General features: G+C 37.8%; 1 protein-coding gene across 6 annotated transcripts in view; it reads left to right on the top strand.

Moving 5' to 3' along the window:
- Window positions 1–21,347, top strand: part of robo1 (roundabout, axon guidance receptor, homolog 1 (Drosophila)) — a 267,005-nt gene that overhangs the window by 73,596 nt on the left and 172,062 nt on the right. For 4 of the 6 annotated variants that reach the window (XM_028463842.1, XM_028463838.1, XM_028463837.1 and 1 more), the window contains exon 2: window positions 5,100–5,189. The exons of 1 other annotated variant lie outside the window; for it this stretch is intronic. In XM_028463842.1, coding sequence (XP_028319643.1) covers window positions 5,100–5,189 — 90 coding nt within the window. Of the gene's footprint in view, window positions 1–5,099; window positions 5,190–19,394; window positions 20,060–21,347 lie in introns of those variants that run through there. One more of the 6 variants, XM_028463841.1, reaches the window with a different exon arrangement.

Raw genomic sequence — 21,347 nt, 5'->3', positions numbered from 1 at the left:
GGCTTAAAAATAGATGCAGAATAAGTTTTTTTTTTTTTTTTTTAAAGTTTTGCAGCTGTGAAAAAAAAAGGGACTGAATAATTGAACCCCATAATTAACATTCCTGGTCACGTATTTATCCGTCAACAGGCCAAAAGTAAACAGATATTAGTGGGGAGCATTTTCACAGAAATCAATGTAGTCGTCCAAATGGCTTTGAGTCTTTGACAGAAAACCACTGGTCCTCTGCTCCGCCTTTGTGAAGAAACACGTCGCACAGTAAACAATCAGTCAGTGGTGTTAACAAGGCCCGTAGTGAGAATCCCCAAACTCATCATTTCTTTAGCCCATCCATCACTTTAACAGGCTAACAGGTTTAGAGTGCTGCTGCCAATGACACTTTAACAACAGCAGCTTCTCCCCTCACATCTGTCACAAGCTTTGAAGTGGTCGGAGAACGAAATATCACAAAAATTGTTGTGGTAAAACTACAGCTCGACTCCAGTCTAACGCCTGTGAATGTAGATCAATATATGTCAGTATCCAGGGAAAGGGTTGGGGTCAATTACAATTACATTTTCAATGATACATTAATTATAATTACAATAACGGGCAGTTTTAATAACAAATTCATTATAATGAATATTTTTCCCCTGAAATTCAATTACAATTACATTCTCAATTACTAAAGTTAAATTTCAATTTTACTAACTTTTATTCATGTAGCGTTTGGATGATTGTGTCCTTTTTATGAGTGTACAATGTCATTTCATACATTTATATTTTAGTGTATTTATTAGATTATCTAATGTAAAAACCCAACTAGAGATGAGATTTGGAATTTGTCCTTAAATATAAACTTTTTGAACAAAACATCAGTTACATTCATACTATTGTTACTCTGTAAAATTGTATCGTTTTTTATTTTATTTTTGTTCTTCACCATCCACATAGTTAAATTCCTTGTATTGTTTTTTGAACTGTACATGGCGAATAAAACATTTTCTGATTCTAACCCCTACTCTCCTAACCCTTACCATCTGTACAAGTAGTGGCAAAACTTAATATGAAACACATTTTAATAATTAACAACTATACGTGTAAGCCATAATTGGTAATTGAAGTTACAAAGTCAATTGTCTTAACTCAATTACAATTCAATTACAATTACAACGACAACAGAATTTTAAAATTTACAATCACGAATATAATTATGTCATAATTGTAATTAATTATACATTAAGCAATTACAATTATAATTGACCCCAACCCTGAAAGGCCCACTCATGCTTGAGGAGAAATGCAGGAACTTGAACCCTGTCAGTTAATTGTACATGTGCCACATTAATGAGTTATCAACAGGGAGGTGGTGCTGGGTGGAGGGGTGTGAGTAAAAATGGTCCCCATTAGGATACCACATCAATGGCTTTATGTTCACATGTCTGAGAGGCTCCTTGTTAATGGCCTAAGGTACCCTCTAATTAAAGGTGTGACTGTGGATCAGACAGGAACGCACTAACAAGATATAAGGGCAAGAGATGTACTATATGTATGTGTTCCTAATATACTTCCTAACAAATATAACAGCGGGGGTCTCCAAAATATTTGGAAGCATTTGGAATATTGACCAATCTGTGCAATAAAACAGGAAAGAACAGATGCTTTTTGTCTGTAAGTTGTTGTTGTTTTGTGTTTTTTTTTTGTTTTTTTTTTTGCTGTTTTGTGTATTTTTGAAGTCTTTTTGTATATATATATTTATTTATTTTTTTCTCATTTAGTTTTTTTGGTCTCATTTATGTGTATTTTTCAGTTATTTTTGTGTATGTTGCTAGTCGCTGTGTGTTTTTGAACCATTACAAGATTACGATTTCATTTAGCAAATGCTTTTATCCAAAGCAACGTACAACATGAGCAGTTACGCATAGTTCCGAAAATTAATTGCGGTGGAGGGCCGCTGGCCAAAACTTAAAATTCATGTTGCAATGCATGAAATTAAATATGCCAATAGCATTAACTGTGCAAAATAAACACTGAAAGTACTTTGAAATTGAAGAACAAATTTTATTTTATTTTTTATAATTATTTCATGGTATACAATTATGAAACATCTGAATGTCTTCAAAGACATTTAGTGCAGGGGGTGGGGGGGTGAATAGTTTCTTGTTCAGTCACGTACCACGTATTGTTGCTATTCAGACTTGTTATTGCCTCCCAGACTAAGCTCCGTCTTACTGTGAACAAATGAAAAACATTGTCTCACTGGTGTCATGCTATAAGTGTCAGCCAGACGATGGCAGCTGCTGTGAATGTCTGTTGTGCTGCATGTCAAGCATGGTGTCACCTCACGTGTTACTCGTGTGTCATCGTGGCTCCATTCATTAATGTGACTCTGACTAACCCACATGGGTATATTTCTCTGTGGCTCTCCTGGGGTGTTGTCAGTATAAGATGCTGATGTTGGGATGAACAGTGAAGCAGATAAATGATGCATGATGAGTTGGGGCTCAGCATGAAGCCCTTTCACCGTCACCATATAAGTGGAACATTACGAGCACAGCGGGGGGTGGACTAACCTACGATAACAGCATTTTTTAAATTGTCTTTTGTGTTCACACCTATCAAAGTGTCCAGGGTACAATTGTGAATTATTGTCCTTTTCTGTGTCAAGGGAGATACTAAAACCCGGAAATATCCAGAAACATTTCAGTGAAGTAGGCTAAATTCTGCCCTGTACTACAGGCACAGGCTGTAATATCACCAAGTTTATCATTGTACCAGTTGTTAGAGCTATAATCTTTACCAGGGAGCAAATATTTATTCCTGGTTATTGTTTTCCAGAGTTTAATAGGGCTTTATTTACCAGCGAAGTTCATAAATTTAATTTTATTATTGTGCAATTTGCATAGTTCCTGTTATGAACATATATGTAGACTAAATCTGAATGAGGTAACCTTTTAAATAATAATAATAATAAAAATAGATAAATAATGATAGGGATGCACCGAATATTCGGCCACTGAATATATATTCGGCCGAATATTGCAAAAAAAGCCACATTCGGCCTTCAGTTTTGTGAGTTAAAAGCAAGGCCGAATAGTAGCGTGTGACGCAATGATGCAATCAAACAACGTGCAGTGATTTTGAGTCGGAAAAGTGCGTTGCTGCAGGAGCACAGCAGCAGCTCCTCTTTTTCGCACACAAACACAGCCAGACTCTCTCCTTACCACTCTCCGTCGTCCGTCACCGCGTATACCGTTCAATTCCACAACCGAGTACATTGTTTAGCGCTGTGAGCCACGAATCCGTAAACATTCCCATCGGTTCCTTCTTACTACACCAGCCTATGCAGCGAGACCCGGTGTAGTGTATTAGCATGGAGTGCTAACAGCTGATGTGTGTAAACAATGAGTCCGTGGCTCCAAGCAGTGACTCCCAACACGATCAGCAGCAGAAAATGTAGTGCAGTTTGGGGCGTCCAGTAGTGCAATTTGTATTTACATATATGGCAATAAATTATAATATATATTCTATATTAAATTGCAGTGTTTGTTTTAGCTGTTAGAGAGTTGGTGACGTCACCTGCCAACGTGGGCAAAATCCAACTCGCCCATTTAAAGCTGACTTTTTACAAAATGAATAACAAGGGAGGGAGGAAACAGAACTTTTTCCACTCTGTGTCTGAATGAGGCTAAAGGAATGTATATCACTGTAGCAGAACCATTATACAGTGATTTTTTTCATCATACTTCCCATTTAATGCACTTTAGATCTTTTTAGAATGCATGTTTTGTTTTATTTGAAGGCCTAATATAAATGAAAAACTTTGTTGTGCTTTTTATGAAAAGCAAAGGCTACTGGAATATTTAAAATATGTCATAATATTCAATAAACTTTTACTTTCTTTAAAAAAAATGTCTAAAAATGTATTCTAGGCTATCTATGCACTATATTCGGTATCCGGCCAGGCGTTTATATTTTATTCGGCTTCGGCCTCAAATTTTCCTTTTGGCACATCCCTAAATAATGAAAAAAACAACTGGTTTCCATGTTTTTCCGAGCTGTAGGAATCGACGCTAAATGAAGCCCAATAAAACTCTGGAAAACATTAACCAGGAATAAATATTTGCTCCATGTGCATTCAGTACGGTGCAGAATGTACTTTCTCTGGTATGTTTCTGGATGTTTTTGGGTTTTAGTATCACCCTGTATCAAAAGAGTCCAGTAAATTCTGCTGTCAGTTTTCTAATGGTGGGGGGTGGTCACCTTTTTCACACTCTGGTGATCCAAAGTAGTCTCCAGTGAACGGTTCTGGCTCCCTATCTGCTTTTTATTCAATGTGATGCCAAATATCATTGAGGAAATGGATACTTCCGACAGACTGCGGGCCACTCAGCTGGAGGGGTGGGGTGATTAAGATTCGTCCCACCTCCCACCCCAGCTACCCCAGTACCCATTAATTCAGCCACATACAAAGGGAATGGGCATGGCCGAATCTGATTTATTTCACAGAGAGCCGTGATAAGGGCACAGTTGGCCTCCTGTCACACCGGTTACCCACATTGCCTTTTTCTCTTTAGTTTGACCCCCCCATCGGTCCCGCCCCAACACCTCCTGTCGCACACTCAACCTGTCAATCTGAAGAAGACCCAGGCTACAAAGGCCAGCCTGGATCAAAAGAAGCTGATTAGCAATTAATGGTGCATCATTGTATTTGCATCAGGACCATGTGAGCATTGTGTGCACAGACACAGAGTAGCCTCCCCTTGTGCTACTCTGGGGGTGCAGCCATTTGATAAGGTAGAGATGTTGGTTTTTTACACTCATAGTTAACACAAGACCACAGGATAACCTCCTGCTGAGCTCAGAGAACAACTGAAGATTATATTTAGACTTTTCAATTCAAATTTATACAAGTAGGAATATTCATTTTTCATTGTTTGGGGGGTGGACCATGTGGATTATTGGACTTCAGAGTTTGCATGGATGGAGTCCTGCTCTATTCTGCATATTTGCCTTCAGCTTTTGTCAAGGAAGCAGAGGGTTTAAGTTCTGGACCATTGACATGGGGAGCAAAGGGAATGTGTCCAGTTTCTCAGTCCGTGTGCCATTATCGTTGACAGAGATGGGAGTCACTCAGGAGGGTGCCAGTGAAGGGGCTACATCAGCTCCAACCGCTGAACACGAGGATGACAACTCTTTGGGCTACACAGGTACTGCTGCTGCTTTCCTGTCACACCATAGGGCAACGTTTCCCCGTCTACTTCACATTTATCTTTCATTATAGTTCTGAAACTGTTGAAAAATACATGTTTGAAACTGTTTCTCATTTAGTTTTTAGCAATGGATTTAAATTGAGACCAATGATATATACAGTAATCAAGAACTATTTATTTATTTTTCTTTCTAAAAGCCAACAAATAGCATTATATTAGTTTAAATTAATTGTAAGTTTAGTTTCAAAAGGACTGGACCTGAAAAATCCAAGCACTTTTGTAAAACAAATATATTTATTGTTAAAATTATTGTGCACAAATTAATGAATTAGATATATGAATGCCCACTTACATTACACTGATATTTATATTAAGGTTTTGTTTATTCACACAAGTTATTTTCAGGAAATTTTATCTCCTGACATGTTTTGACTGTCAACTGCCAGTCTTCTTCAGTATCCCTACGAGTTCTCTCATAACCTCAAAGCCACCACTTCTGAGGAAGACTGGCAGTTGACAGTCAAAACATGTTAAGAGATAAAAAAAAATCCCTGAATAAACAAAACCTTAATATATGTTTATAAAAAGAAGACAAAATGAACTTGCTGGAATTATTACATGGATATTCTGCAACGCGTTCAGTCCCAAACATCTGGAGCAGTTGTAAGAAGCTCAATATTCAGTGTTTTTTCTATGATTTTTACACTATGCAAAGTCAGGCAAGGACCTGAATGGATAATGTAAATATGGGAGTTTCTTATACCATATGAACAGAGACTACTTTTAATTAATCAGGATAGACTGCCATTCATTTGTAAAAGATGAAAAAAAAAAGTGAGTTATTGAGTGAGTGTGCTGAAACCTGGGCATGTTGACCAGCTTGTGTTTTTTCAATAAAATCTACAAAAAAAGTACTAACATTCTGTATTTATTTGTTGTTCTAGGCATATACCTCAGTTAAGCTGCACTAAAGTCAAAGTTGGTTTAAAAGCCACAGGCAGATTGTATGTTATTTTTTATTTAAATTTTTTGGCACATGGCATGTTAAAGCCAATGTTTTGAGTGTAAAATATGCCAATAAAATATATTTCATACGAAAGCCTAAGCCTAACGAAGGTTAAAGTGCCTTGCCCAAGGACACAATGACAATGACTTGGATAGAAGGGGTTCGAGTTCAAACCTTGAACGACCCACACTACCACTGATCCACAGTCACCCCCTTTCTTCTGCATAGTACAGTCTTTTTATATCATAAATATGTGGTTGATCCAAACAAAAGACCATAGCTGTGTTGCAATTGCCAATAAAAGTGATATATTAGGCTTTCAAAAGTTGAAGTTTATTTACTTTTACAACTAAACAAGGAGAAAGTATTTTTTGTGTGTGTTGCTAATCAAATCCACAAGGATTTCTCTGCAATATCAGAAAGAAGAAACAAAACACATTTATTTTCTTCTCCTCGCCGTTGTGCTGTGTATCAGTTCAGTCTTTATGGTTCTCTCGGGGCGGTTGCAGAGTGTATGTTTTCCTCCTCACTCCAGTTTCTATATCTGCTTTGTGATGTGATGTATGGCTTTGTGGCTGTTTAACCACAAAGAAGACGGAGCACTCATCTCTATATTCATCCCGTGCTTTCATCACCAGGATCTTCCACTGGCCTTGGGAATCTACCTAGAAAACCAATTTTCCTTGACTGTGTCATCGTCCCATACATTACCTAAGAGTCCTATCTCCATTGCGTTCAGTCATGTTGATCCGTCTTAGTGCTGTGATGATCATGATACAGGAAGCAAAGGGAGTGCTTCGTGCAACGCCCATTTCCTATCAGCGCTACAACTGAGACTTATCCCTGGCCAAGCCTGGAGGAGCGACTCGCATGAGATATTATTAGTTATAAGGATGTACTAATGCCCTACATGCAGCTGAGAATCCCTTTCATCTCCCTGATCTCCACAACTGAGCTCAGGCCTGTCTAATGAAATGGGCCTATTAGCCAATTCTTGTCAGGATCCCAAGTGAAGTAATGTGGTCAAGAATCACTGGAGCAGCAATAAGACTTGAAATAGAATTGTTAGCCCAAGTATGCACGAGGTGGAGTGTACAGACACCATGGGGTCGGAACTAAATGAAAATATTTGCGTTCACATTTTTACTCAAAGATTAATATACAAATATGATAATTCTTTATTTGATAAAATCATAGTCTAGAACTCAGTGATCAGTAAATTGAAGATTCTTTGCTCAGAAAATATGTAAAAGCTTGGAATTGCTGCTTGAAAGTTTGTTTTCATCTCCATCGTATACACTCCTTTTGACATGTTCCTGCATTGCATTGTGGGATGTGGAATCATGTTGAGATGGCTGCATAAAGGTGTTTTTACTTCATTCTCAACTAGAACAAAAATGGTGTCAAAGGAATCACTGACCTCCTTGTCTGAAATCACAGTAAGAATAAAGTAAAAACACTTCTGTGCATCCGTCTATGGGACTCCACATCCCACAATGCAATGCGGGGAAACTTTTCTGAAAATGCCAATAAGAGACCAATTATGTCCTTTTTCTCTCCTTTTTGGAGAGTTTGAATTATTGATCTATGATGCATGCACTATGATTTTATAATAATAAACTATGTAGGGAGCAGCTTTAATTTCAGAATCAGAATCAGAATCATCTTTATTCGCCAAGTGTATGTTGTACACACGAGGAATTTGACTCGGTCAACTGTGCTCTCTCCAATAGTGAAAACAATTCAATAATAAACAATCAACTAGAAGAGATGATAATAAGTATAAACATAAGTATAAATATAAACAGTAGTTAGACTATAATGTGCAAATAACAAGATGATAATAATAATAATAATAATAATAATAATAATAATAATAATAATAGTAATAATAATAATAGTATAAAAAAAAAAAAAAAATACAAAAAAAAAATTAAAAAAAAAAAAAAATAAGATAAAAAGAAGGGAAAAATAATAGAAAAGAAAGGTAGTAATAAAATATAATATTAATAAAAGGAAAATAGTGCAGTAGAGCATTGATAAGTAGTGCAGGATTTCATTGTAATTTCATTGTAAAATGACAATAACTGCTTTCTAAGCAGCTCAATGAAGAAATGTAGCCCCTAATTTATAGCTGTAAAATCTACAGCTTATATATTTTTAAGGGTGCATTGGGTCATGGCTAGTATTTTTTATTTTTTTTTTAAAGAATGTTTTATATTGACAACTACCGGTATTAACACGTTTATTTCTTTACAATGAAAGTAACCTGTCACATCCCAGCCCCTGGCTTTTTCTATTGACGACCATCACTGGCATTCATGGTCTAATATGTCGCTTGGCTACAGTAAACATCAACATACCTGGAAAAGATTCACAAACACTTTGGAAAAACACGGCATCTATCTTCAACAAGCCTTGGGTGGATTCAAACCACCATTGCTGTAACTTGGCAACATCGCCAATCTCATCAACAACAGGTGCTTCTGTGTTTATCGGAATAGATTGTAAATACAAGATCTTAGAAACCCCTATTTGCTTCGGGTAAAATTCCATCTCATACGTGTACAGCGATCACAGGCGTATCTTTGTTATTATTCATGTCAAAAACATAATTTGTTTCCAGCGCTGCATTTGTTTTCAGACCAATTAGCCAGTTTTATGAGCACGCTCATAAAGAGTGTCAGGACCTCACCGATGGCCTTGTTTATCCCTCAGAGTAGAAATGATTGCGATGACTGTCCACCGCAGCTGACAGCTTCATGATCTATAAAATCATGGCTTGATTTTATTGGCAGTAATATGATGTAGCACGAGAATTTCAGCCCAACCTATTCTGACGCTTGATTCCGTGAGGGAGTCTTGTTTAACTGTGTAACCCGGCAAGGCTCAGCACCTGAGAGAGGAGGATGTCATCACGAGATTGTAAATCTGAGCAGCACCGGCTCATATTACTCTGGCATGTAGTGTGAAATCAGCAGCGGCCACATTTTCCAATATTAATATAGCCTACATTTATCACAGCACCCATTTGATGTGAGTGATAGCACTGGCAAACGATGAACAGAGACCTTTTATTCAATAAATGGTGGCTGTTTTTTGCATGAGCATCATATTTATATTTTGACTTGCTCAAGGTTTTCAAAGATCAGACACCAGAGTTGGATCTAAGATCAAACAGAAACAATACAACCAATACAAAGTCATATTCTAAGTACATTGCATGAAGTTTTAGAAAAAAAAAAACACAGAGAAAAATGTGTTTTTGCTTGACATGTAGTTCAAATTTGTCTGAATTATGAACAAAACCGTTTCTGTTTGGAATATTTTGGATAATGTTTTTTTTTAAATTTCTGTAATAGCTGAAAAATGAAATATTTAAAAAATAGAATGTTTTAGGTCGGGCCTTGTCCTGTTACTGTAATGCAGATGTGTTAAACTCATTTGAGTTCAGGGGCCAAATAGGGACCAGTTGGACCTCAAGTGGACCAAGGATTTTAGGCGAGAAAACGAGCACTTTCAACATTAAAGCTCCCTAGTTTGCACTTCCACGTTTAAATAACAGTTAAAGTATGTAAGTCACCGACAATCTCCAATCAATACATGACAGATATCAGTCCCTGCAGGATTTACATTAATTAAATTTATTTCATTTTGTGACAAGTTCTTATTTATTTTGGGGGAAATCTGTGGAATTTGCAGGATTTGAGCCCTGCAAATATTGTGGAGTTTCATTGTATTTGTGTATTTAGATGAACTGAAATATTTACAATTAAATTATTTGATATTTTACATAACTGATATTTATACTTTCTCCTGCGGACCACATTGGATGCTCGAAAGGGCTGGATTTGGCACCCGGGCCTTGAATTTGAAACGTTCTGTAATGTAATCACCGTGGCAACGTTCCAGCTGAGATCAGGACAAGTGGAACTCTTGGCTTTGTTTACTCCCAGCCTCACTGTCAGTTATTAAAGCTGTTGTGTATAGAAACCAATTAAGCAAATTAAGCGTGAGACAAAATCTGGTTCTTTTCTTCAATGATGCATTTTAAAGAGGGAAAGAGTGAAACTCAGGTCAATCAACATGCTGAATTAAAGAAGACGCCCAAGCTAAGCCTCAAGTTCTGCATTAGGACTCAAAATGCTGCAATAGTGCAGAAATATCATTAACAGTGCACAGAGGCTGGTTTAAACAGAAGCAACTGAAAAAACCTCTGTATTTGTGATGTCTCTGCCAGGATGTTACGTGATAGTTGGGCTATTTTAATCAGCCTCCATAGTCCATGTCGAGGCTGACACTAAACAGATGCTAATGTGAGGCCCGTTAAGAAGACGTAGGGAAGGGATTCAGTGTGCACAGGCAAGCGGAAAAGCAACAGACTGTTTATCGCCTCTTGTGGCTTTGTCCCCCAAACCTCACTAAGGCAACCTGCGAAGCTCCCACTCTTTCTTTCCCCTTCCAACTGTGCCCCCCCCCCCCCTCGATCTGTTCCACATTGCTCACAGCAGCATCATGCATGGTGGCCGTCCTCTAAACAGAAACAGATTTGTTTAGTTTTCAGGATCCCTTGCGTTTTATCATGTATATGAGAAGAACAAAGAGGCTGTATTGAGGAGACGACATGTTCTCTAGGTTTATTAGCAAGACTTTATTCACTCTTGTCCAGTGTTTTTATGAGTTTTTCGATTAATTTGAGTATGCTAGCTTTACTTTTTGTATGGTGAAGCTCATTTCACTACATCCTTAGGCCAGAGTAACTGACAACCAAACCAAATGTGGCTCTGAAAATGTATAGTTTGCCCACTGCTGATATACAGGATAATTCATCAATATTATGCTCAGGTTAAAAGACATCTGAAAGTCATTAAATGTTCCTGATAGAATGTCTTATTAGTACTTATTATTAGGGGTGGGATGACACAATAATGGGCTCACAGTAACGAAACAATCTTTTTGGAAAGGACAGAAGAAAAAAAATTGCATTTGGAAAGATAACCATGCTTTTATTTAACTTAAACATACATACACTGGTTATGACCTTTTGCAACTCAATAGGAATATAAATAAAATAATAGTAAACCATTACAATCTGGTGTGTAGTTGATTTTTTTTTTTTTATCCGACCTCTCCAAATGTTCAGCAAGAGCACTCGGAGAACATGAACCTCCGCCAAGCACCAAATATCCTTTTTTTCCAGATATTGATAGTTGATAGCAGGTCCAAATGTTTAAGCACCCCATTTCTCTTTTTTTAAATCATGATGAAATTGTGTGATAGAGGACCCAACCCAACATAACTGAGTCAAAATTAGAATCAGTCATTCATGAACTAAGATATGATGTCAAATTTCACCAATGATGAGAGATATGGATTCTTCTTCTTTTTCAAACTAATCCAGAATCAGTCTATTGATCCAGATCCCCTCCAAAATCTAATGGAATCTTCCATGGCATAAGGTTTTCTTTTGGTGGAACTGTTGTTAATCCTGCAGAAAGACAAAATAAACGCCAGTGAAAAATACAAACTCCTTGGCGGAGGTGATAAAACATTCAAATTCAAAAGACACTGCAGCTTTTCCCTCCATCTAAAACTTGAAATTTATCATCTTTAATGCATCCTTTGTAAACTATATACTCTGCCGAATCTGCTCAGTAGATCAGATCTTGTTGGAGGCCAGGCCAGTGTTTTTTTCTATTATTGGATACCCAACGTGATTTTTATTGGTTTTTTTACTGGTTTGTGACCAGAAACTTAGAGGCACCTCTAGCTGCTATTTAAGAATGATGTCTTGAAACAGTGACAGATAAAGAGTATGATCTAACCTCCTCACAGATCATTCCTCACTGCTACGCTTTTTTTAAAAGATATTTGAATTTTGATCCTAGTCACAAAAAAAGACATAAGAAAACTTGTTAAGTCCACAATGTCAAAGTTGTCCACATTGAATGGTGCACCTATAGGCTTAGTCTAGCTTTAGTTCTTGCAGGGAGGATTGGGAATAAGAGACAGGCATATGCTGTAAAAGATGGATAAGTGTTGGTTTAGTAGGGTAAGTGCCATTCCATATGCTTACAGTTGTCTAATTTAAGCTTCCAGTGCGCTTTTGGTTAGTTGGGAAAAGTAGTGAGCTTTGAACTGAAGGAAATTGATGCCAGTTGTTAGCCTGTGTTTCATCCAGTCTTTTGACTTTAGTCCAAGCAGCTTAAAGTCTGTTTATGCACATAAAACATGCCTGAGAGCCTTGACCTTGCACGACAGATGACATTTCTCCTCTATTTGATTCTCTGTTTGCTACAGTACTGCTTGTGACTGACGTTCCTCTTCTGTAACTGTGGAACCGATCAGAACCGAGGCAGAATGAAGACGCCCCGTGGCTGTTTACTGCTCGGTTTGGAAGTGCTAAAAGACTTCATTCAAACAAAGTTTTTCTTCAGTGTGTTATTGTGTTGTCTTATTAAAAAAAAAAACTCTTTGGAAATGAGCCACCCATCTCTATAGCTCACAAAGTCTGTAAATCTGAAAAAAAAAAAAAAATGTCCATTAAATAGAGGAGCTCTACAATGAATAGGCCAAAGAATGGTCGCTCAAGAGCATGACATGAATGATAGAAGGCGAGAGTAAATGTGAAAGCTGGAGTGTCTATAAAGGCAATTCAGAACTCTGACTGTAAATGTGTTCACCTTTGTCGGTTCAAGGAGACTCAAACTGAACTTTAAAAAGTACATTTCTATCCTAACATATTAAGAGACCTGAGCATTAGTCTTCAGATAATAAAGTCCCAAAAAACTTTTTTCCACATTTCAGAGAGTATTCTTATTTTTCTCTTTCTTGCTAAAGAGCATTGTGTTTGCCTGTCAGCAGGGAGACGTGTTTTGTTTTACGCTATCGTGTTTGGCGAGCTGGTGAGATGGAAATGAAAGCCATTAAATAGTCTTAGTCAGGGAAAAGGGAATGTGGACTCCTTTTTTTTTTTTTTTTTAACCCACGCCAGTGTGTCACCCTGCCACCTCTTTGCCGCGGGGGCCAAGGATTTCTGAGGGGCCAACACATCTGAATGAAGAACCAGCATGTCGTCTACAGGAACCCCCATGCTGCCTCAAGCATAGAAACATCATAAGAAAAGACAGAATGTCCACAAACTCTGTTTGAATATTAAGAAAAAAAGAATGAAAAGGGCCGGGAGGATGAGAGACACTCACTCCATTCACTGTGTGGGCGATGAGAAGGAGAAAGGATTGAACTCAACTACTGCGCATATTGTGGACTGAGCTGCCCTCATTAGGATCCCATCTTTTAGGGTAACATCACTGGATTTAGGAAACCATGGCCAACACTGCAGGGTTTTATGTATTTGGCAGAACTCAAAGGAAGATGCAATGAGAACTGATGGGAAGTGCAGGAACATTTGCAATATGGTGTCCTGAGGGTTTTCAAGAGACTTTTCTTTGGAATTGATTTTCAATATTTTCCAGTTCTTCTTTTTTTTTTTTTTTAAATATATATATTTGTGGCACAATTAACTAAGACGTTCTTTACGCAAGCGTTTCATCACTGATACACTTCAACATGCGTATTGTGCATCTACTGGTTTTCTTGTTTGCCATGCTGGTCGTGTTAGGAGTTCCTAAAGACTACGACGGTCCATACGGCTCCCGTCGCCTTTCTGGATTACAGAGGTCTCACTGGTGTAAACGCCTGACTGATAATCCTGGATTTCACCAAAACCACCAGACTCAGAGGCACTCCAATAAATGTAGCCACGTGTTACACAGTAAGTATTAAAGGCTGTAGTTTATTAAGTAGCTACTATCTGACAAACACTGACATCAACAGGAGTGGATTTTTTGTGTGTGCAAGTGGCATTTACTCCAAGTAGTTTGCTTCTGCGAGAAACTTATTTTTTGTTAGTATTTTTAATGATATTTTGGCAAAAATGAGCTGGTTTGTGTACTACTACGATTCTAAGTATCAATGCTAACTCAAATTTTTGTCTGCAATGGTTTGATCAGTGTCCACTGTTTACAGAACCCAGTTTTCATAATTTTTTCACGCATTGTTTTTGTTTTTTTATGTGAAATATGAAATATAGTGAAAAAAGGAAAACCCAAAGAAAGATTAAATAAATAAGATAAATAAATAAAAAATGCTAGATGTAATTCACCATCCATCAAACTACTTTTTTTTTAGTGAAAGGACAGCATTTCTCATTTCTGCTCCACAAAAAAATAAAGAAAGGTGAAGAAAATCATCAAGAAAAAACTTTATTAATAAAAATGTAATATTAGAGGTTAAATGTATTTTACATAAATCAGCATATTGGTAGATAACAGTTTAAAATGTTTCATCAAATGGGTAATGAACTTGTTCTCCATGATATGAAACAAGTCTTCCATGTCCTTTTACTTCTTTTTATGCAAAAAACTACAAGAAACTTAAAAATCTTTGAGGAAAGTAGGTTTTCAGAGCAATGTTTAACTACTGTGCCAGGGCTCTACTGTAAAACCAATTTCACCACCTCATTAAAGATGAGCTTTTGCAACGATGACATAAATATTTAGCTCTAAATAGGCACCGGCGCCTTTAATGTCTTTTAGACGACAATAACGGCTCCTCCATGTCAGAAGGTGGCAGTATGAAGCACTGATTTATAATACTTTCTAATGGCTCAGTCTATCGATAGAGGTATAATATGAATATTCTCAATGATTTATTAACTACTGTAACATAAAATCCAAATGTTAATGAACATTGATTTATCTTTTTTTTACTACATTACTTTACATGTTGTGTTTACATTAATGTATGCCAGCTATGGTTGTCCAATAGTATGACTATACCAGATGGAGCCGTTTTGCGTCATCTCGCCTGGATTAAAGTCATTCTGGAGCCGGAAAAAAAAACCTTCTCAATGAAGACAATACAGTGTATAAAATTCTACACAGTTAAAATAATATCGAATCATTTTATGAGCTAATGGATTTGAAGGGCTACAAAAAATAACTTGAATTTGATAACATGTTTGATCATGTTGGTCAACACATGTTAATTGCTAATTTCTTGCAACATATCAAGCATGCATATTAAGGCAGCATGTTGGCAATTAAATACATCTTTCCCCGCACATATGCAATTTCTGTATTCTTCCAAAATAGTCTTTTTGTTAGTTTAATTATCTTACAAGGAATTTAAAACTCAAGGTTAGCCACAGGTGCAGGAAAGTTGATGGTCAGTAGAGGTTGTAGGAGTTGGAAGGTGGCTGAGTTATTGCACAATGTGATTTATTTTTAGGTTAACCAATTGTTTTATCACAATTTGATTTGACATTAATGTCAATAATCTATCAACACCCTCTGTAAGAAGTAACAATTCATTATTTCATTTGTTCTTTTTTTTTTCTTTAAGCTAAAAAGAGCCATTGCAAAAGAGCCAGAGAGCCACATGAGGCTCCAGAGCCGCAGGTTGCTGACCCCTTTACTATACAGTATGTTCTGGTACAGTCTGGTGTGACGTTCAGTCTCATTACATGATGAATAATTTGACCCACCAACATCCTCATTGTAACCTGCGTAACCTCATGTTTTCACCCATTTTAAAGCCTCACCTCCAGCCAATGTTGATTTTTGGCTTTCTCTCAAAAATGCCTGTGAAATAACATCAGATTCTTACCTTTATTATGTGAAGTCTTATAGTATTTAGTAAAAAACTTCTAAAAACCCTGCATTACATATGGTAAAACATCTGTTTTACTTTTGCTTTGCTACATCAGAACCTCCACATACCCACGTGTAGCAATCAGGCCTTTCATGCATCCTCTTATGCAGATGGCTCTCAGAGTGGTCTCGCCTAATAATTGCTTCCATGTTAACTTCTCTGCTGCTGGTGAGGGTAATTTTTCCCTTTTAATTTGTGTTATTCAGCTGAACTGCCACCTTACAGATGAGGGACTGTATAAGCTCTCAATGAAAACCAAACACATGTCGACCAAGTGGGACGACTGTAATGTAATGCACACATGGATGAATGAGTGATTAAGACATGTTCAGAGATGAGTAGCAGTCTTAGAGTGGCATAAAGAGAACCCATCTGAAGATGAGTTACATTAAAGTGAGGGGGAGCGTGATGAGAATTGAGTGTGGATTGTAAGCATTTCCTGTGTTTTCATTGGCCGGATAAAAACAGTTCTTCATTTTCAATTTCCATTAAATCCTCCTTATCTGCTTTTTCTGCTTGGTTCACATGTGCTGGAGCCGTGGCCCTATGTCAACCTGAATATGGTATTATTGAAAACGTGTTAACTACATGCTAACGCTAGCTCATTTCCTGTCACACTGAGATAACTATAGAAAACAAAGTTTCTCCTCCAAGTAAAATCCATGTGTGTGTTTGAAGTGAACTGTGAATACAATAGTGATTATAGTAATCTAAAGAAATCAATGCTTTGACTACACTACACCTCTCAACTAATAGCTTTATTTTGCAAAAAAATTGTTTCTTATGTTACAAACAGAATTTGTAGACGTGCATTTTTACAGCTTAATTTGATCTGCTTTCATTAACTTTTAGTTGTTGATGAGCAGTGATATGTAGACAACAATAGCAACAAACGTTGACACTTAAAGGTCCTATATCATGCAAATTAAGTTTTTTGAGTTTTTAACCTTGTTACAATATTAATTCCTTATTAAAAACACCCCAACGTATTGGGATTCCTTCCTGCATCTCTGAGAAATCCTCAGTAATCCTGCTCTGTGAGCTGCTTCTCTGCCCTCTTCTGAAAAACGAGTGGTTTGAATTCTAGTGACATCACTAGAATTCTGAACCGTCCCCTCCAGGAAGTGCCTGCTGCTGGGGCCGCGCCTCCACATTGAACATACACGCCCATTCTCTCTGGTGCTAGAGGCATGCGAGTGGCCGAAGAACATCTGTTTGGATGGTTGTCCTTTCTTATCCAGTCTGCATGGGGAAAAGAAACGGACTTTGTTTTTGTACCAAAAGACAATGTCTGGTAACAGAAAATGGGTGTTGGACTGCGAAAATCCTCGGAATTTGTTCAAATTTCCTAAAGAAGAGTCTACACGCCAGAAGTGATTGGCATTTATCTCTGGGAGCACGCGACACACCATCCAGCATCCGTTAGTCTGTGACCATCACTTTACTGAAGAATGCTTGGTGAACCATGGCCAGTTCCAAAGTGGATTGTCCAGTAAATTACGTCTTCAAACCGGAGCGATTCCCACAATAAAACCCACTGATGTAGAGGCCACAGCCGTAAGTAAAAAAAACCTCTAGCAAAATGTTAGCCGTCTTTATATTTGAAATACATTCTCTGGAACTGTTTACAAAGTTTGGTGGGCGTGCCTGTTGCCCATGCTGCCGGGGTTCTACGGCTACGTCATGAAATGGGAGGCACTCACACGGGGAGAGGCAGCGCTCCGAGAAACCGTGCGTCTCAACTTCCTGGTTGAAAGAAAATAAGTCATATTTCTTACTAAATTAGTATTTTATTTTGCAAAATGTAAAATATTACCCATACTGTATGTGGCTGTAGTTGATTTTGGAAGGTCTTAATATGGTATGATATAGGACCTATAAAACACTATAACCCATAGCACTGTGGATCCATATCACAATGTGGGGGAAAAAACTTTGAATAATGGTTAGCTTGTAGGCTACGCCTAATTGGCTTGACCACATTTTATGCTAAGAAAGAAAGAGAGATATTTTTATTGCTTACCTTTTGAGCTGTTTGATTGAATCAAGGCTGGTAAAGTTGCCTTTTACTGTAAAGTCAGCAGTTTGAATGCAGCCTTTGTCTTTTTGAGCACAGTTTGGACGTTGTGAGTGTAGCGACAGGTTTTCCCAGAGTTCTCCAATGTTATGTAAGCAGAGTTTGCTCAAGGAATTCAATTGGCTGTATGGTTGTAATTGTCTGCACGCTGCTTTCTGTCCTGAGGTGATGCATGATAGTAAAATATAGTTTTAGTTTATAATTCACACTGGGGACAACTGTATTGTTTGTACTCTCAGCTCCTAAATAAAGGGTTATGTTCTTTTCTTTGTAGATATACAAATAAATCTATACATGCAAACTGGTAAATGATTGCTTTAATTTGCACTGAAACATTTATACATTGATAGTAGATCAGCTTGCCTTTAAACATATGTTACTTTTCACTGATTGTCATTGGTATGTCTAATTTAAGAACGAAAATTCAACAATATTCAGCTAGGGCCCCCAGTACCGTCCACTACTCTGAAAAACAGCTGATCTGTAGATGTTTTGTCCTGCTACTTTCACTAGAGGGCGCTGTGTGGTAACAAATATTAGGCTGTGAACCTTGCTGAGGTATTTTATTTAGCTTTTTTCATAAATTTCAGATACAATTGGGGAGCCCTTCCAGGTTTAGAACTGATGCTTGCATGCTTTAGTTAAATATAGACCGCTAAAATAAAAATAATAATAATAATTTTATATATATATATTTATATATACAGTATATATATGAAATGGGAAATGCATGTTTACTTGGGGACAGTAGGCAAAATTATAATGAGGAATAGATTAGAGATTAGAGTTAAATTACATTTGGATAGTTAATTAATGGTAAAACCTGATTGCATAGGTCAGGGCAACAGTCTCAACTGTGAACAAATTTCCTTGAGTTTGCTGAAATGAAATGAAGTGCACATACTTTAGTGTTTTCTGCCTGATTTTTCACTTAACAAAATATGCAAACCATTGGCTTTGTATTTAACACTATTCACTGTTAAAATAAGAGTTTTCAGCAGCCAAGGTATAAATGTGTAACTTTGAAATATCAATGAGCTGTGAAGCCACAGGAAACTAAACAATCCCCCTTTAACCTTATGTTAAAACCATCAACATTAGAACTAGAAACACACTGAGTGAGTCCCTGTAGGAGTATCACTCAACTGGGCTGTTACTTTTGTTTTGTAGGCCAGACCCGCAAAAACAGAATAGAAAACACATGAGGGAGGTTTTAGGCTTTTATTATTTGGACGCGTTTTTTAAAGAAAGAAAGAAAGAAAGAAAGCGTGTGCGCTCCGGAGCTGGAGCTGCTCACACTGATCCAGGCGGGAAGAGGTTAAATTCCCTCTCTGGGAAACACTGTGGGACTATGGAGGGGGTAGAAAGGCGCACACACTGTCGGTGGAGCCTTGTCGTTTTCTTTGAATGAAACGCAGTGTGTGTGAATCCGCCTCTGTGCGCTGTGCTGTGTGTGTGTGCGCTCTGCTGTGCGCTCTGCTGTGCCGTGAGGAAGCATCGGTGCGCGCAGGACGCACAGGGATGGAAAAGTTGCCCTGATTTGGATGACAGAAGACGGGCTTTATTACAACCAACAAACTTTACCATCATCGCTCCTGGTGAGATGTGACTGCAGACTTCAGCGGTGTTTGTTGCTCTCCAAACTCTCTGGACTTTAACTTTTTAGTTTTTTCCCCGTTTTTGCAACAAAAGGCTGATCGTTTTTGCGCTGCAGCGGGATGGATTCAAAAAACACTGTGACTTCTCTGCTTGTAAAACTTCCGTCACTTTTGAACTGTTTCTGTCTGGTTTGACATTATTTCGACTTGAATCAACTTTCACTTGGACTCCCGGATTCCTTCTGCTTTAGGTGACCAGCGGCAAATGAAATCATCTTCCTCTCTCAAACTCTGGATTTAGAGATTTGGAGATTTTCTTTCTTGATTGACATGAGGGAGTGGATGCCAAAATAAATGGCTTTTTGAGTATTTTGGATTACACAAGAACAATTCCCATCAGAGAGAACCTGAAGGATGTCTCCAACTTCAGTTGGATTTGTATTTTTGTTTGGAGTTCTCAATGTGTGCACAGGTAAGTCAGTGGAAACTATGGTGTAATCATTTGGGAAGAAATCAGGAGGAACAACTTGAACTCTTTTAAAATCACTTTTTAAATTGTATTTTATTATTAATATTATTTTGACAGCAAATGTTGTTGTGTGACAAAAATAGTCACAATAGAACCTCCACATTTAGGGTTGTCCACCATCTAAAAGCTGAGCACACATAAAGTCCACCATAAAGTGCTGAGGCCATATGGGATGAGTGGAGAGAGAGCAGCTATCATCGGTCATACAGACAGCACAAACCCCTGTGGGGAACATGTTTCCATGTATCTTCCTCCTGTGGATCACTAATACTGCTGAGTGCCATGTTTTTCTTTTTTTTTTTTTTAAATACTACATTCCTTCACCTTTTTAAATTGTCGGTTCTTTAACAAGAGTCTGAGTTACCGGCTCAGTTGAGTTGTCTATGTCACCCAAAGTAACTTCTGCTTGTTCTTGAGGAGTTTTTCTTCCTTAATCCTCACATGGCTGTCTTTATGGACTTTCTGGACCGTGGTAGCTTGGGGGTTTCCAGCTAACTTATCTAAAGAGTTAAGATGAAGAACTTAGTTAACAGCCTGTAACACATTGTTAGAAGTGAAACTAAACGAACAATGGTGACTTTTAAGAGGATAGTTTAGTCCAAAAGGTGTTTGTTAGATGTGTTGGGTTGAATGAACCAAAGCTCCATTTCCAGTTAGAAATGGCAATGGCGCACACATGGTGTAGTTGGTAAAGCTGCAGTTGCCTTAATTATTTTCAAGTTTAAACCTGAAAATCCCTCAAGACCTCCCGGTCCAAGTTCATAGCCCGTTTCCAGATGGCCTTAACTGTGTGTATAATTGTAAAGGATTTCAGTCATGCTCTTGCTATTATGGTGTTAGTTTACAACACCAGTCTCCCTATTCCTACGAACAAATATCAGACTTCTTCTGTATAAAGACTTAAATTGCTTCCTGGTTGCAAAAGTGCCTTTTTGAGTGAGGGTCTTTCTTTGGACGTTTGTGTTTTGACTGGTTCCATGAATCGGTTCTTTGTCCCTTTCTGTACAGAGTTAGGGTGTAGTTATGGTGGATGTGTAAAACACCACAGGCGTGAGTAGAAAAGTTATGACACCTAAACAGGAAGTTGGGTCAAGAGGTGAGCGTCGAGACCGAGGTGCTGGTTTTAGTTTGATCCACCCTCAACCAGATCCTGGAGCAGTAATGGTCTTACGCTCTGAGTAAGACCATTAGATGCCAGGTTTTGTGTTACACCGTATAGTGAGAGGATGTC

This window comes from Gouania willdenowi, chromosome 13, assembly GCF_900634775.1.
Source record: "Gouania willdenowi chromosome 13, fGouWil2.1, whole genome shotgun sequence".
Lineage (NCBI taxonomy): Eukaryota > Metazoa > Chordata > Actinopteri > Blenniiformes > Gobiesocidae > Gouania > Gouania willdenowi.
Note: the sequence above shows the minus strand (reverse complement) of the source record. Positions and strands in the feature narration are given on the sequence as shown.